Source organism: Cyrtonyx montezumae, unplaced genomic scaffold (genome assembly GCF_038088225.1).
Source record: "Cyrtonyx montezumae isolate F1298 unplaced genomic scaffold, pur_monq_1.0 scaffold_17, whole genome shotgun sequence".
Taxonomy (NCBI): Eukaryota; Metazoa; Chordata; class Aves; order Galliformes; family Odontophoridae; genus Cyrtonyx; species Cyrtonyx montezumae.
The window spans coordinates 6,009,077-6,024,342 of record NW_027071903.1 but is presented as its reverse complement, the minus strand read 5'-3'; the positions used below and the strand labels follow the sequence as shown (position 1 = coordinate 6,024,342).

Here is a 15,266-nt window from a genome sequence, read left to right as displayed (position 1 = left end):
TAAGCTAAGGAAAAAGTGTTTTCTTCATTTCTCTGTAACAGTTTTTATCTTGCTTATGTTAAAAAAATAATAGAAACCACATTTCCTACTGCTGACTTTGTCTTCTCTCCCAGTGGCCCGAGTCTCTCAGTTCTGTCATTAAAATAATAATAACAGCTGCTATTTCTTTTTTAGTCTAGGTATTTGGAAGGGAGCCAGACTCATGCTTCTGCAGGAGTAATGCTTCCTGTAACTTGGCAAGAACAGACCTTTGTGGATATCTCTGCAGTTTGTGTAGAAATAACTTCACCCACATAATGGCTGATTAATTAGACTTGAGGCAGTGCAGATGACTTGAAAAGTAAGAAGAGGAGAAACACACAACTTCCAACATAGAGCCAAGCTAAGAACAATACTTTCCCAAGCCTCACTCTGCTTATCCACTCTTTGGGCTGTTCCGAATACTTCTAATATTTATAACCAAATGTGAAACAATTCCGATGTAAGACAGCAACTGAAACAAAAACTAGAATTCAGTGGTAATAATCATTTGATGTAAAAAGTATAAGTACTGTTTGTAATATGACATTTAACCTTGAATAAACACTGATGAGGCAGAATCACAGTTAATTCTTCCTCCAAAATTCTGCTTTTCTACCTGAAAATCCTAAGGGGAAAGGGATAGATGTCAGCTTATGTGTTCTCAGTTATGACCGTACCCCCTGCAAAGTTTGTGCTTGTCATTTAAACCACAAAATGTACTCTGCATCTAATATAGCAAAAAGAAAGTCCAAGCACAAGCTTTGTTAACACAGAAATAAGTAACTGGAACAACAGGATCATACTGCATGTTTTACATCTTCCATATGATGAAAAGTAATCATGACAAGAGAGTGCACTAAAAAGAACACTGATACTTCTCAAAAGCTAGAGAATGAATGGGAAAAAAAGGGAGAGGAAGAAGAAGAAAAGATGAGGGAAAAGGAAAGAGTAAAGAGGAGAAATGAAGGAGAGGGAGAGGAAAAAGAGACTGGACAGTTAACAACAGTAAACTACAAAGGAAAGGCACTATAAACAAGGGGCAATTGAAATACTCAAAATGAAAATCATACAAGGATGAAGTGAAACAAATGAAACAAAATGTTATCCATTTTCAAGAGCTTTGTGCTCAACTTCCCATAATACAGGACAGAACACCAGTGTTTCTTTCCTTATTGAGTCTCAGATTGAATTCTTCCTTGAGAAGCACAGGACACACATCACAGATGCTCAGTAACCATTAAAAAGTGAAGATTTTGGATTGATTAAAAAATGGGAGCCTCCAGGAACACAACACCCTGATATTTAGGATAGAGTTAACCTGGGTATCTGGAACCAAGAATGACCCAGTGCTTTTGGCCTCAGTAGAATTTTCTTGTTGTTTTCATTAAAACTTATTCCCTCCTCACACTCAGTGAGGACCTGGATAGACAGTGGCTCCTGACTGCAGCTTTGCTGCTGGTTATGGCACTGCTGCTGCAGGGAATAAACACTTGAACTGCTCAAGAGCCACCTGGGACTCAAGAATCACAGATGGTAGCACTGCTACAGCGATAACCTCAATTCAATGTACTTCCAATCTGTCATGCAGGATGGAGCAGACTCTTACCTTCAGCACTGACAGACTCCAGGCCTAGCTCTATGTAAAATTAAAAGAAATTACAAATTTTCCTGTTTCCATTTCAATATATAATGAACAGTACACTAGGCTTACTGAAAACATCAAATACAGTATGTGAAAGAAGCACTAAATTAAAACAAACCTTAGGCCAGTAGCAGCTAGTACAATGGAAAATAAGAATAGAAAAATAAGATGTTAAAGTTTCTTCTACATAAAAATAAATGACAGTTAATATTTGCTAGAAGTAGGATCTTGTGGAAGTGGAAATGGAGGGCAGGTGAGAAAGGAGAGGGCCTGAAAGTCCTCCAAAGAAATTTAAATCAGCATCTTGGGTCTGTGTGGTCTCATACGCATCTCACTGAAATCATGACATGCTGCAGCAATGTATGTGGGAATATATGTATGTAGCAATAGCGAACAACATACAGAATTACATGCTGTGTAAAGAAGCATATTATATGTCTCAAGTGATTAACCTGAATTATCTGTTAATTCCTTCCAACCTCACAGAATAGCTCCATCTATTAGGATCAAGGGAGATAAAGCAGCTACGTAACCCCTGTGATCCTCCCTCTCTGGTTCTAGGCACAGCTCCCGCAGCAGGAGCAGCCCTAACTGCCTTGGCACCACACTCCTCCAGATGACTTGCAGTCATCCCTCTAGGAACAAGTGAAGCCTCGGGGACCTAATCCAAGGCCATCTCACTTTCTGCTGAAGGATGATTCGCAGAACCCAGTGCCAGAACTGTATCCTGTAACCGTGATGGTATTCTGTAACCATTAATTCAGTACTTGTACCTTGCTGCTGGCTCAAAACAAAACATTTGCTACATGGTCCTGAATTTTTGTATGATTTATGTAAGGTATTTTCTATTTTCAGACTCTTTCCCTGCTGAAATGCTGTTTTCTTAGTCTTTATTTAACATTCTTCATATGCCTTCCTTCTTTTGTTTGTGTGTTTGTTTTTGTTTTGTTTTGGCTTGTGAGGGCTCTATCTTGCATTTATATCATTAAAATATTCACATTGTTCATCAGCAAAAGAGCTGGAACAAAAAATGGCTCCCATTTTTTAGGTAGGTTTCAAACAATAATGCCACATGTGCCATAGAAACAGCACAGTCTCTTTAGTTCTGATGCCCCTCAGATTTCCCTTCTTCCACACAGTTAAAAATATCCCCACATTATATAATATATTACATTATTATATATATTATTATTTATATATATTCCAGCTTCTAAATTTGACTGACACATAGTGAAGCCAGCAGGATGGAGCGGTCAAAAAAATTCATACAATCACAGTATTTTGAGGTGAGAATTTTAGGCAGAGATATTCAACTTTTTATAAAGTTTACTGAAGCAAAAACATTTCTGGAAGTATATTTAGTCCTTTGGCTGCATAAAAATGCAGGTTAATCGAGGCGGTTTGGTAGATTTCAGAATACCCAAGTTAAGTATCCAACGTGCATTTCAAATGCTAATGTTAAAATGTGTTTGATTAAATGTGATTTAAAGCGCAAACCACGGCTACGTAACTGTTCATCTCATTGAAGCACTCACTGCTTCTAACAACCAGACCGACGATTGGAACTGACGCGGCTATTTCGGTGCTGTTCTGAGACAAGCAGAGGAGTGCTGCAAGCACTCCGTGATCTTTAACTGCCACATTAACACTTTAAACTGCAGTTATCAGGGCAAAGGGGTCAAAGCCACCCCAAGAGCATGAACTGCAGTTATAATTAGCTCCTGAAAATAAAACATTCACTCGCTTTCATGGGAAAAAAAAAAAATCCATTCCCTGCAGCCAGACCCTATAGATCATTTACATGTTCCTCTTTGTCGCAGTTAAATAGCCTCACAAACTGAACACGTTATAAGGAAAAGATGTTTCTCAGTCGCTGTGTAGTATTTTATTGTCTATGCAACTGCGGAGGCCATCCCCACAGATGCCTTTTCTTCCTTTACCTGATTCCCTATGTCCGTTTATTACGTTCCATCACCTCCCTGTCTCCTTGCCTTCTTTAACCTTGTTTCAGCTGCTGATTTATAACCTTAAGCATTTACTAATCTGATGGCAACGGTCCCTACACAAAGTCAGAGGGATTTTCCCGCACTGACCAGGCTGTAATCTTTTGGGAGCCGGAGCCAGGGCTATTTTGGCTGTAAGATGTACACCGCGTCGCGGTTGCTAAGAAAACAAGCTGTGCCGCGGTGAGCCATCCAGCACGCCAGAGCGGCTATCTGCTCGGCCCTTTTCTCACTTGATCACACGGTAATGACTGTGCCACTTAAGATAAAACCTTCACAGCTTCACTTATGCTGTTCAGGTGAAATCAAGAGAAGAATTTGACCTTTATGTTTTAAATCGGCCTCTGAAACTGTTAACGCAGCATGTAGCAAGCTTTTGTATTGTGGCAGCACAGCACCTAGCACGGGAGCTTTTCTCCTCACCCGCTCCTGAATATTAAGTAATCCAAGCACGAAGCGATGCAAATTTTGCACACTTGCGAACGTTTTTCCTAACAATGTTGTACACAACACGGCTCCTGGGCCATGGCACAGGGCACAACAAGATGGGGAAATATGTCCGCGTGCACCGTCAGCCCCATGTTCAGTTTCCCCTCGGTGCAGCGTCAGGAAAGCAAAATCCGGGCGGGGCTGAGCACAGCCGGGGTTCCCCACTGACGCGGGGTTCCCCACCGACGCGGGGTTCCCCCCGCTTCCCGTCGCGGAGGGCACCGGCGGCTCTTCTGGGGGGGTAGGGCAGCCCACGCCGGGGCTCCCCACCCCCGCCGTGCCGTGCCGTGCCGCGCCGCTCCTCTCCGCTGCGCGCTGATGCTCCGTGGGCGGACGCGGCAGCCCACGGGCGCTGGCAGGCAGCCGCGCGGCGCGCGTCACGGCGGGGAGGGCCGGGCGGCACAGCCATAAATAGCGGCGAGGCGGCGACGGCAGCAGCACTTGCGGGGAATCCCTCCTGGTCTTCCTCCGAGCGGCGAGGTAAGGCGGGCGGACGGGACGCGGCATCGCTCCCCGGCGGCGCGGGGCCGGAACGGGGAGCGCGGGGTTCTGACGGCGTTTCTCCGCGTTCGCAGCGCGGCATCCCCATGACTCTGAACCGCGGCGACAAGCTGCGCTACCTGGACAAGCGGCGAGGCAGCATGCCCTTCTCCGCTCACCAGCACCTGCACCGGCGCAGCATGCCGGTGGACGAGCGGGACCTGCGGGCCGCTCTACCGCAGGAAGAGCTGTCGGGCTTGGTGCGCTGCACCTCGTACAGCCCAGGCGAGGCGCACCGGGAGAGCTGGGCCTCCGACTCCTCCGACTCCGTCATCTCCTCGGGCAGCGACTCGGACGGCAGTCTATACAAAGTGATCCTGCTGGGCGAGCACGGCGTCGGCAAGACCAGCCTGGCCCGCATCTTCGGCGGCGTGGAGGACGGCGCGGAGGCGGAGGAAGCCGGTGAGGGCGCGGGCACCGGAGGGGCACGGGAGGCGGCGGGCGCGGGGTGACGGCGCTTTACTGAGCACTGCCTTCCTTCCAGGAAACACGTACGACAGATCGATTGTGGTCGATGGAGAAGAAGCGTCTCTCGTGGTGTTCGATATCTGGGAGCAGGTACTTGCAGCTCAAAGATGCTTTTTCTTTACGGACTGATCGGAGGTTTGCTCCGAAAGCGTGTAGCAATGGAACGGCTGTGTCTGGCTATTTACTGTCAGATGGGTAACACTGAAGGGCTGAAAAAACAGAATTCGTGCTGCCTTCAGTCTCCCTTGCAAATATTTTCTCATGGCTAGACAAGCAGTTTAGAAACCTGTCTATGAATCCCTCAGTGCTTTGAAGAGAGCATTGGCATTCCCAAGGAATTCCTGCACAATTGGAGATTGACAATCCAATCTGTGCAGACTTGAAATTATTTCTAGAAACAATACAAAGATTTTAAGAATTTCTGGTAGGCTGGTTTGCTTTTGCTGTTTTCAAATAGATTAAGCTAATATTTCATGTGTTTACAGTAGTTCTATCATGAACTAGGCAGTGCCAAATACCTTTTTCAATGCAGTAAATCTATTTGCCTCCTTTTGTTTTAGGATGACAGCCAATGGCTTCAGAACCACTGCATGAAGATGGGAGATGCCTACATCATTGTCTATTCAGTAACAGACAAAGTTAGTTTTGAAAAAGCCTCCGAACTAAGGATCCAGCTAAGAAGAGCAAGACAAACAGAAGACATTCCTATTATTCTCGTGGGCAATAAGAGCGACCTGGTCAGGTCCCGGGAAGTCTCAGTTGATGGTAAGATACAATTCATTTACACAATAATGCCTAAATTATTAGTAGCAAAGGCAGCAGAGGATTGTGATCAAAAGAAGTAGCCTGAGTTTGATGCAGAAAAATGTACAATTGGAGGCACACCAGAGAAATCAAGCTAGCTGTTTCACACTGGGGACTCTGCACCACAGGAAACAGTGGGGGAAGACTCATTCACAGAGCTGGGCTCTGAACTGCAGTACAGGAGACACGCAGCTTCAGAGCTGCCTATTGCCCTGTGTAGAGCTGTACTGCATGTAGCAGTTGCTGGTCTCAAGGTATGATAGCCTTCTTAAGGGACAGGAGTGCCACGCCATAGAACCCAGGCAGTCTTTGACGATGGTGATCCCGCAGTAACAGTACAGCCCTTTCTTCTAGAAGTGATTCCATCATGTTTGATGTGAGATGGACAGACTGGGCTCACACAGACTTTTTGTATCTCATCTACATCTGTGGTCAGGGAGAATTTGCTGTTCCAGTGTGCGTTTCAGCAACTTGAGTACAGTAACAACTGCCAAGTGTTAATTTCACATATTAAAATTTGTTTTTCCTTCCTCTGGGAAGAATACTGTGAAATATTTGATTCTGAAGGACCATTTCTCACTGTCTGGTTCTGGCATACTTCCTGTGCTAAATGCCTGCACAGGGAATTGACTCGAGTTCATCAGGGGATTCTCATTCTTTGCAGGATGGTGGCAGTGCATGGTTCACCTGTCCTAGAATTGACATTATTTTGCTCAGACTTGCAGCTTTGTCATTGTCCACCACAAGGTGGACATGGAAAATTGCTATGCAGCAGTGTTCCAGAGTTATGTTTATCCCTGAAACACTGGGGACAAAACTGTCTATTTCAAATGCAGTCATAATCAAATCCAGTAGCTGACTGCATTATGACTTCTGCTGTAATCTATATAACAACCCGACCTTTTGATCTGCATCAGCTTAATCTGTGTCTGATGTAGAAGACTCCCACTTCTTACAGCAAGGCTAGGGTGCATGATTGCTCAACAACTTCTGGTAGAAATAGTAACTAGCTCTTCTTTCTGTACCTCACAATCTTTTCCTATCAGATATCAAGCATGCAACAAGGCCTTCTCTTAAATCAGCTATAGATCTTAAATGACACTGAAATTGTCTACCCATAGGGCTACCTTTGCCTCTTACAGTCAGTATCACTGATCATGCAAGACTTCTGACCACACCACAACAAAAGAATGAAAAGTAAGGGGACAAAACCATGACTGCAAATATATAATGTACTGCTGTGTAATAAAGCTCTTTGGTGCTGGAAACAAATTTTTTTTTTTTTTAAGTTAATCTTTCTTTTCTTTTCTTTTTTTTTTTTAATTTTCATGCTAGTATATATGAAGAGAAAATATGTCTCCACTCATCTCCCTTCTTTTCTTTCCATACAGAGGGACGGGCCTGTGCTGTTGTGTTTGATTGCAAGTTTATTGAGACCTCAGCCGCTCTTCATCATAATGTCAAGGACCTGTTTGAAGGTATTGTTCGGCAAATTAGACTTCGGAAAGACAGTAAAGAAGACAATGCTAGGAGAATGGCTAACACAAAAAGAAGAGAAAGCATAGGCAAAAAGGCAAAGCGATTTCTTGGGAGAATTGTGGCAAAGAACAACAAGAAGATGGCTTTCAAAGCAAAATCAAAGTCTTGCCATGACTTATCTGTGCTTTAGAAGCTTTCAGCGAGGCCAGGTGTTGCATGTTGGAGGTGAACAAGCAGTTGGCTGTTGAGAAGTGTATGGATGATCCTCATGGTGATAAAATAATGACTTATCAACTGAGACTCTCATTATTGCCTTAAGGTGCACAAGCAAGTCTGGAAGTTACCTTACAATGTTGGCTTCACTGATGAATGGTTTGTTTCAATGTGTACAAGTAAATGAACTAACTTTAATTAAGTGGCTTGACATGCCCACGTTTTCACTATGTATATATATTATGTATATCCTCTTGTCCTGTGGATACCAGAGATGCAAAGATAAGAAAGAATAAGTATTACCACAGACTTGCGTCATTTGCAGAGCAAAATTTAAACTTGTACGCAGGCTCGTACACTCTTTTTAGTATAAAGTGAGCAATGATAAATCTTTTTAAATTTAAATATGGGGTGGGAGGAAGTAGAACCACATTAAAATGGAAGGAAGACAAATTTATATATATATATATATATATAGTTAAATATTGAACAGATATCATTTTATGAAGTTAATTTGCACTTCCATTACCTGTTATTCAATTAATTTGTTACTTGTTTACATGCAGATTTTATAATAAAGTATTATTTCCTGTTATAATAAACTGTGCTTTTCTCATAGTATGGATAAAGAATGAGAGAGCAGTATTTTTATACTGACCTTTTTTCACTGTATAAAGCATTAATTACAGACTTGAACTGATCTATGCAGATATGTACATTTTGGAATGAAATGTATCAGGAATACTATGTCCTGGTCTTTGGCAGACAGTTCTTTTAAGTAAATCCTGCCTTTATGAATGCCCTATTACAGCAGCTGATACTGGGAAGGGGTATCTTGATGTTATTGTTTATCTTCAACCTAGTTCTCTTGTTAGCTTTAGCAGAAAGAGCTCTAAATAATACCTTTAGTTTGTTAGGTTTTTGTCCATGCTGATGAGTTGAAACTTGTAATGCTCATCTTTCCAGGCTTGGAGGCCTGGTATGACAGCCAATGGGCAAATGTGGGGTTTTACTGTTGCTCATTGTTTGTGTCTTGCTTCTCATTTGTTTGTTTTCCTTCTTTTGGGAGCAGTGTAATTTTCCCATCTACTTGTGAGCCTGTAAATACCTTTCAGTAGCTTTAGGAATTTCAAAGTAGCCTGACAATACTATGTGAAAGACTCCAGCTGTGGGCCACTGTGGCCTCTAGCACTGCTGGTTTTCAAGTCTTGTGTTATAATTACATGTTTCCATGATTTTTACCTATTCACTATTCATGAGTTTAAAAATCATTCATGCCTCAGTAAATAACTTAGGCTGATTGCATATACTTTATAAATTCCTCTAAAAAGGCTACATTAAATTCTTCCACAAACTCAGTTCTCACAGTCACTAAAACACTTAACTAAAAAGTTATATCACTTTCCACTCTCACTAGCTGAGTCCAATTGTTTAAAGAGACTGTTCCCGCTGACTGGGAGCTCTCTGCATGATTTTACAGGGGCTACCACTTCCCATGAAGGAGACAAATAGCATCAGCTGTTACAGCATAATGTGAGCTTCCCTGAGCTTGAACAACTCTCCATAGGCTTATCCTCCTGATGTGCTGCTGGAAGAGCTAACTGCTGGCTTTAGTGTATGTTGTTGTGAACAGGTCACATCAGTTTTCTTGAGAAGGGAAGTGTTTGCTTTGTGACCTGAGTGAGGTCCAAAGCAAGAATTTCTGCCTTGCAGCCAAAGCTTACATTTACCTGATGATGCTTTTTATTTGGATTTGGCTTTTTTTTTTTTTTCGCTAGCATTGCTTCCTGGCACATTGTTATCCCTGAAAAGTCTAACCACGGTCAAAAGCGTTGGCACCAGATGTCTATTCACACTGAAGCTTTTCTCTATCAGCACCAAAGAAAATGCTTGACTCTTGAAAACCATTCTGCAGAAGTGTCCAAACCGATGTGCATAAATCTGGCACAGATTTCTTTATGCTTATATTAAAGCTATAACAAAATTTTGTATTGCTACCTGTGTGTTTGCAAAGCTTTTGCCTTTTGGTTGTCCTATGTTTTCAGAATGACTGTGAGAGGATTGACACTTAATCTAGATTGACTTTCAAGATTTAATTCTGTCAATAATGAATACAATGTGATAGAAATCCAGTGATGGAGGTGTATCTTTTTACAAAGTGCAGTGTGTTACGAAGACGCTGCAACACAACTGCAGCTGCAAACCTCCTCAAGGTCATGGTTAAGAGCTGCACTTTTTGCATATGCTGACCTACAAATCAGAACTTTTATTGTGTTTGGGAATTGAAGAGATTAGGTTTGGACAGCTCTAAAGCATAAAAATGATTCCTGTTTAGTACATTTCTAGGAGTTCATATAAACTGGAAAAGAATTTGTATTTTACAATTGTGTTATACAGGCCACTGCAAGACAGTAAACTGTGAATCACCTGAAGGAAATGTAGGCTCATCTATATTGTATTCAAACAGTTAGTATTGTACAATAAAGTACTTATTCAAATCCTCACTGCACTGTTGGTTTTCTGCTTGTTTGTTTGTACTTACAGGTTTGTTTTTTTTGGTCCATGAATATGGGGAGGGTTCAGTGCTATTGCAGCTTTGATAATAACCTGCTCTGAAACAGTATCATATTCCATACTACGGAAGCATTACCATGAATACTATTTTGCAGAGATTTTGTAGCCTGTGGAAGACTTTCTACCTGAAAAATATTAATTGCTAGGATATAATTTAGTGCAATTTCCAAGAACATTTTTTGAAAGTACACATGCATCACCAACAGGCCAAATGCCTCCAAAAATCAACTTTCTTCAAAAGATTATTCCTGTCTTCAAGCATTTGACAGTCACCTATGGGTTTCCGTAATTTGAGGTGGATACTCAGATTCTAGTCATTAATGGGAGTGAATTTATGTCAGGTGAAAATAGTGGAAGTTCCAGACAACAGCATTTTCTCTTGTTATTACCAGAACAGAATCAAGTGTCAGCGGTAACATTGGTGTGAGTTCTCTTATTTTTTGCCAGTGTACATCAGTTTTAATTTGGAGGGACAGTTGAAACAGTCATTTAATCTTTATTGCTTTCACTGGTTCTGCCAGATGAAGTTTCTGTTACAGCTGATTGTGATAGAGGATTTTGTGTTGGCATAAATCCATTTGGACCAACTCTAATTATTATCATCTGCAGTGGAAGGACACTGCCTTTTATATGTGATGCATACATTAGGTAAACAAATCAAAGACTCCTCTGCCTGTTATTTCTAGAATAGCTTCTGTAAAACTCTTCACAGTATAAAAATGTGAAGAAAATCATTCACTCATCTGCCAAAAACATAAAGTGTAAAAACGGGTCACATAAATAGAAATGAAATGTAAACTGTTGGGGAAGACATAACATCACCAAAAATGTAGTTTCATTCAGATGTTTTTCTCAAAATAGAGCTACAGAATGAGGCCAGGATCTACATAGTAACGTTGCATAACACAACTGTTCGTTACTGAGAAAGAAAACATAGTGTGTTGACAGTGAATAAGAATTCAGTGCATGATAAAAGGTCACTAAGAGGTAGTTTAAGAAAAGTGGGATAATACTTATGATGAAATTTGCTTTAGTTCTCTTATTTTTTTTTCAGGGACAATGCACAGACAAATTGCATGTACAACACTGAGACCTCCCTGAATCTAGATTTGCATCTTGTCCGTGCATTCCAGGGCTGCCATTTAATTTATAGGAATGATCTCTAGCATTATAATGGACAATTTGAATCCCTGTTTGGATGAAGGAACATCTGATCTCTGGTAGTCCCGAAGTTATTAATGTCTAAAAATTAAAATTGTAAACGTCAACTGTCTTTGTGTTCTGTGACAAGGATGTTGAATAGAGAAATAAGAGATAAAAAGAGAATGAAGTATGTATCATTTACCTTCAAATATGGTTTATCTAACACTGTTCAAAATCCAAATGGGAACATCATTGTTAACCTAAAATTGTACTAAGAATTGCAGCACTAGCAGGTAGAAAGCAGGCTAAGGAATTTACTTAAACACTGAGTTCTTCACCAACAATTACCTTGCTATTAATTATGTATCATGAAAATGCTCTGGAAACCAGGTAAAATGGGTAATATATGTTCTATGGACTCCCCTTTCTCTTGTTCTTTTTATTTTTTATTTCCTGATTTATAAATGTTCTGTTTGAATGACTCACTGAAAACCAATTAGGACCCAATTGAGTTTTTTTTCTATTACTTATAAAATTCATCACAGGACCTGAAGAAGATATTAATCTTAACTAAAATAGATTCAGAGACAGAGATCAACAGAATTCATTTGAAGATATCGATTTTATCATGCTCTTAAAATAATCTTAAAGGCCCAAAACAAGGGCTGGAGAAAGGGTAGGATTTGGAAAGCCAGTGCAGAACTAAAAGTTGCTCCTACTCAAAGTAGTACAGACAACCTATAAAAAGCTTTATGGCAGTAAGTTCCACTTTAATCAGCCTCATTACACTAGCATAAACAATTACACTTTTGTAAGGCTTGCAGTGCCACTGAAGGTTGAGACCCTTGCCTTAGGAATTACTATTTTTGTTTCAGTAGACATCTTGGCAGAAGAATAGAAATTTTTGTCACCCTAGAATGGATTATTGTAATGCATTATGCTTAGCAGAGAGCTTTCAGGAGCACCACACTGTAGGAAATATAACCACGTTAATTAAGCCGGCTGGGTCACAATGAGAACATAACTCCTGTGCTCTGGCCTGCGTTCCCATAAGTTTCTAAGTGAGCTGATGATCTAGAAAAGCTGCAAATAGCATTGGACATAACTAATGCTGACATTGCTTCACTTTGCTGCATGTTTCTTGGCTTCAGCACAGCTTGCTGAACTCACTATGAAGTCAACACCATTTCTTGTTTCGAGGCTGCTCAATGAGAACAATCTCTGTGTTTCTAATTGCAGCTATCATATTACCATAGGTATTGAGCAACAACAGTTTAGTTCATTTGACACTGCAAAGGCACCTGCAAGAGATCATGCCCTGTTTATTAGCCTTGCATCTCAAAGGTGGAAAAAGCACAGAACAACAGAAATAAATCTAGACTGAACTAGAGTATACAGTAAAATTTAAAACCATGCAAACTTGCAATGGCCCCCTTCACTGTGGGCCTTCTACTGGAAATTCTGAGATGTGTTCATCTACTTACTTTTCAATAAAAAGAATGTCCTAACTCTTTTTGGATATCAGCCAAGTGCTGAACAATTTTCTCACAGATTTCCCAGTCAGAGGTATCTCAGTTATAGGGCTCCTTTATCACACACTTTTCATGTCAACTTCAATTTTATCTTTCCAACCTCCACTGTTACACATTGTCACCCTTGCTGCAGTTGCTCAGCAGTACGCTGGGAACATCTGCTGCTGCATGACTTACTGAAAAACATTAGCTGTCAACAGTTGTAACATGAACCTGGTCCCCCAGCTCATTACTTTACATAATATGGTCTAGATAAAAATGTCAGATTTTGCTGCACATAAGTCCCTGATTAAGACAGCATAGCAAATTAAATTACTCTCTCCTTGAATGTCAGGGGTACTATTGCATTCGCAAGGCAAAAAGGAATGGAAGATTTTGAACTAATTTGTTCACGGGAAAAAAAAAGAAGAAAACCTGATGCAATCTGACAGCCGCCTTTCATTTTTCCCCATGGTCATTTTTCCAATGGAAATCTCTGAGGCTATATTGTTGTGTATGGTCTTCTGCCCTCTGACTATTACTAGAGCTCTTATGTTTCTATCCTTCCTGCCTGGCCCTACAAAGTAAATACTCTTAAAAATCTCAAAGAAAGCAAGATGGTGAAAGTTATAAGCAGTGGAAAAGTTTTCAAGATCTTTAAAAACAGGAATGAGAACATTTTATTCAACAAATTATTAGTTCCATGTAGGATTTACAGCTCACAGTGCATAGCCTAGTTATAAAACAAAACAAAACAAAACAAAACAGAACAGAACTCATCAGCCTTTATCAATAATAAGTATTTTCTGTGTTTCTCTTGATACTTGGCAACAGATCTAAAGTCACTGCCCATAATACAATACAAACTACAGTGCTAGTCTGTTTTCATCCTATTTTTCATTGTTACCAATATAAGTTTTTGCTTGTAACACAAGTAAAGGCACTGAGTTCATATGTTTGTCATAAATCCACAACCAATGCATCTGTATGCACACAGTAACTGCAGAACTGGTTTTATTTATTTATTTTTCTCTTACACACTAATTCAAAAGATAATACTTTAAAAAAAGCTATAGCAGAGAAGTGAAATTAGCACAAAAAGAGCAGTAGACAGACTGCAGATCTATCTCTTATTCATCTTCAGTTTTACAAGATCCTGGAGAGCTAAGTATCCATTCCTGTCTGCTTAACTTTATTCCAAAGCAGAGCTAGTCAAGTAGCAGAGGAAAACTTTGTATGGCCAGGTCTTCCAGAACAAAGACTGAGGGTGCAAATATGTATCACTGTACCTTCTATAGGTTCAGATTCATCACTGACAGAATATGCAATTCTTTTCAGGTGGGTTTTGAGGGTTCTAGACAACAGCACATGTTGTGTTCTAACGCCATCTTCAAAACTAGAAAGCGTTAAGAACTTTCTAATTAATTTCATCCTCAGCCTTCACAGAATGACTTAAAAATTAAATTCTTAGTTATTTTTACAGAAATTGATTTGGCTAGCAATTGGTTCAATTTTAATTGAAGTGTAATTAATTAACATGTCTTTATTATTTCAATCCCAAAGTGAAGTTTCAAGAGCAAGATGGAGAAATCAGAGAAATCAGGAGCTGGCTGAATTTCTGACTCTTTTCTGCTGGCTTGGACTGTGACCCCTTAAATTCACACTGCTCTCACCTGTCCCTCCCATCAACACAGGTTGATCTCCAGCCCCTGAAGTGAGCCCTGTAACAATTACTGTTTTACTTGCTTTAGAGCTTTTTCATTTCTTGTAGAAAGACTCTGCCTAAACATCCCTAATACTGTTCTCATATGAGGAGTATGATGTTGAGCAGACATTCAGCCCAAAGGAACAAGCCACAGAGAAATGTTGACAGCAGTTTGTATGTGTGAATACTATAAAGGCAGATTAGCATTCTGAGTGTTGAATCCAGGTCTTCCTCAAGTGGACAAGCATTTTTAATATTCTCCTGAATACTAAACATCGAAAGGTTTATAGGTTACATTTTAAGAGTTTTGGAAGTGCTCAGGCATACTAAACTTTTATTTTTATGCTGGAAGAGGTATATTCAATGGCAACAATCAAAGTTAAAATTATATCTATGAAGCCAAACTTGTTTTTTCCTTTTTTTTTCTTTAAGGATTTTTTACTTTGGATGTGACATGAAGACTGACCCATTGGCACTTACAAGTCACATAAAGAACTCAGCCAAAAGGAAAGTGTTCAAATGACATCTGTATGCAGCTTGACCTTTACATTCAAGGTTGGACTGTAATGTTTATGAAACCATCTCTGACTCCACTTCAGTCTCATCTGAAATTGAAGATAGTGGATGGAGTGTATGCACAAGCCAGAAAAGAGCTGTGGTGTGGACTTCTGGAT

The 15,266-nt window shown here is 40.4% G+C and overlaps 1 protein-coding gene across 1 annotated transcript; it reads left to right on the top strand.

Moving 5' to 3' along the window:
- The first annotated feature begins 4,734 nt into the window (after nucleotides 1-4,734).
- On the top strand, nucleotides 4,735-8,051 carry RRAD (RRAD, Ras related glycolysis inhibitor and calcium channel regulator). Its single transcript, XM_065733149.1, has 4 exons — nucleotides 4,735-5,097; nucleotides 5,180-5,253; nucleotides 5,724-5,928; nucleotides 7,359-8,051. Exons 1-4 carry the CDS (start codon nucleotides 4,743-4,745, stop codon nucleotides 7,634-7,636), a joined length of 912 nt encoding a protein of 303 aa, XP_065589221.1. The 5' UTR covers nucleotides 4,735-4,742; the 3' UTR covers nucleotides 7,637-8,051.
- Nucleotides 8,052-15,266: the final 7,215 nt, after the last annotated feature.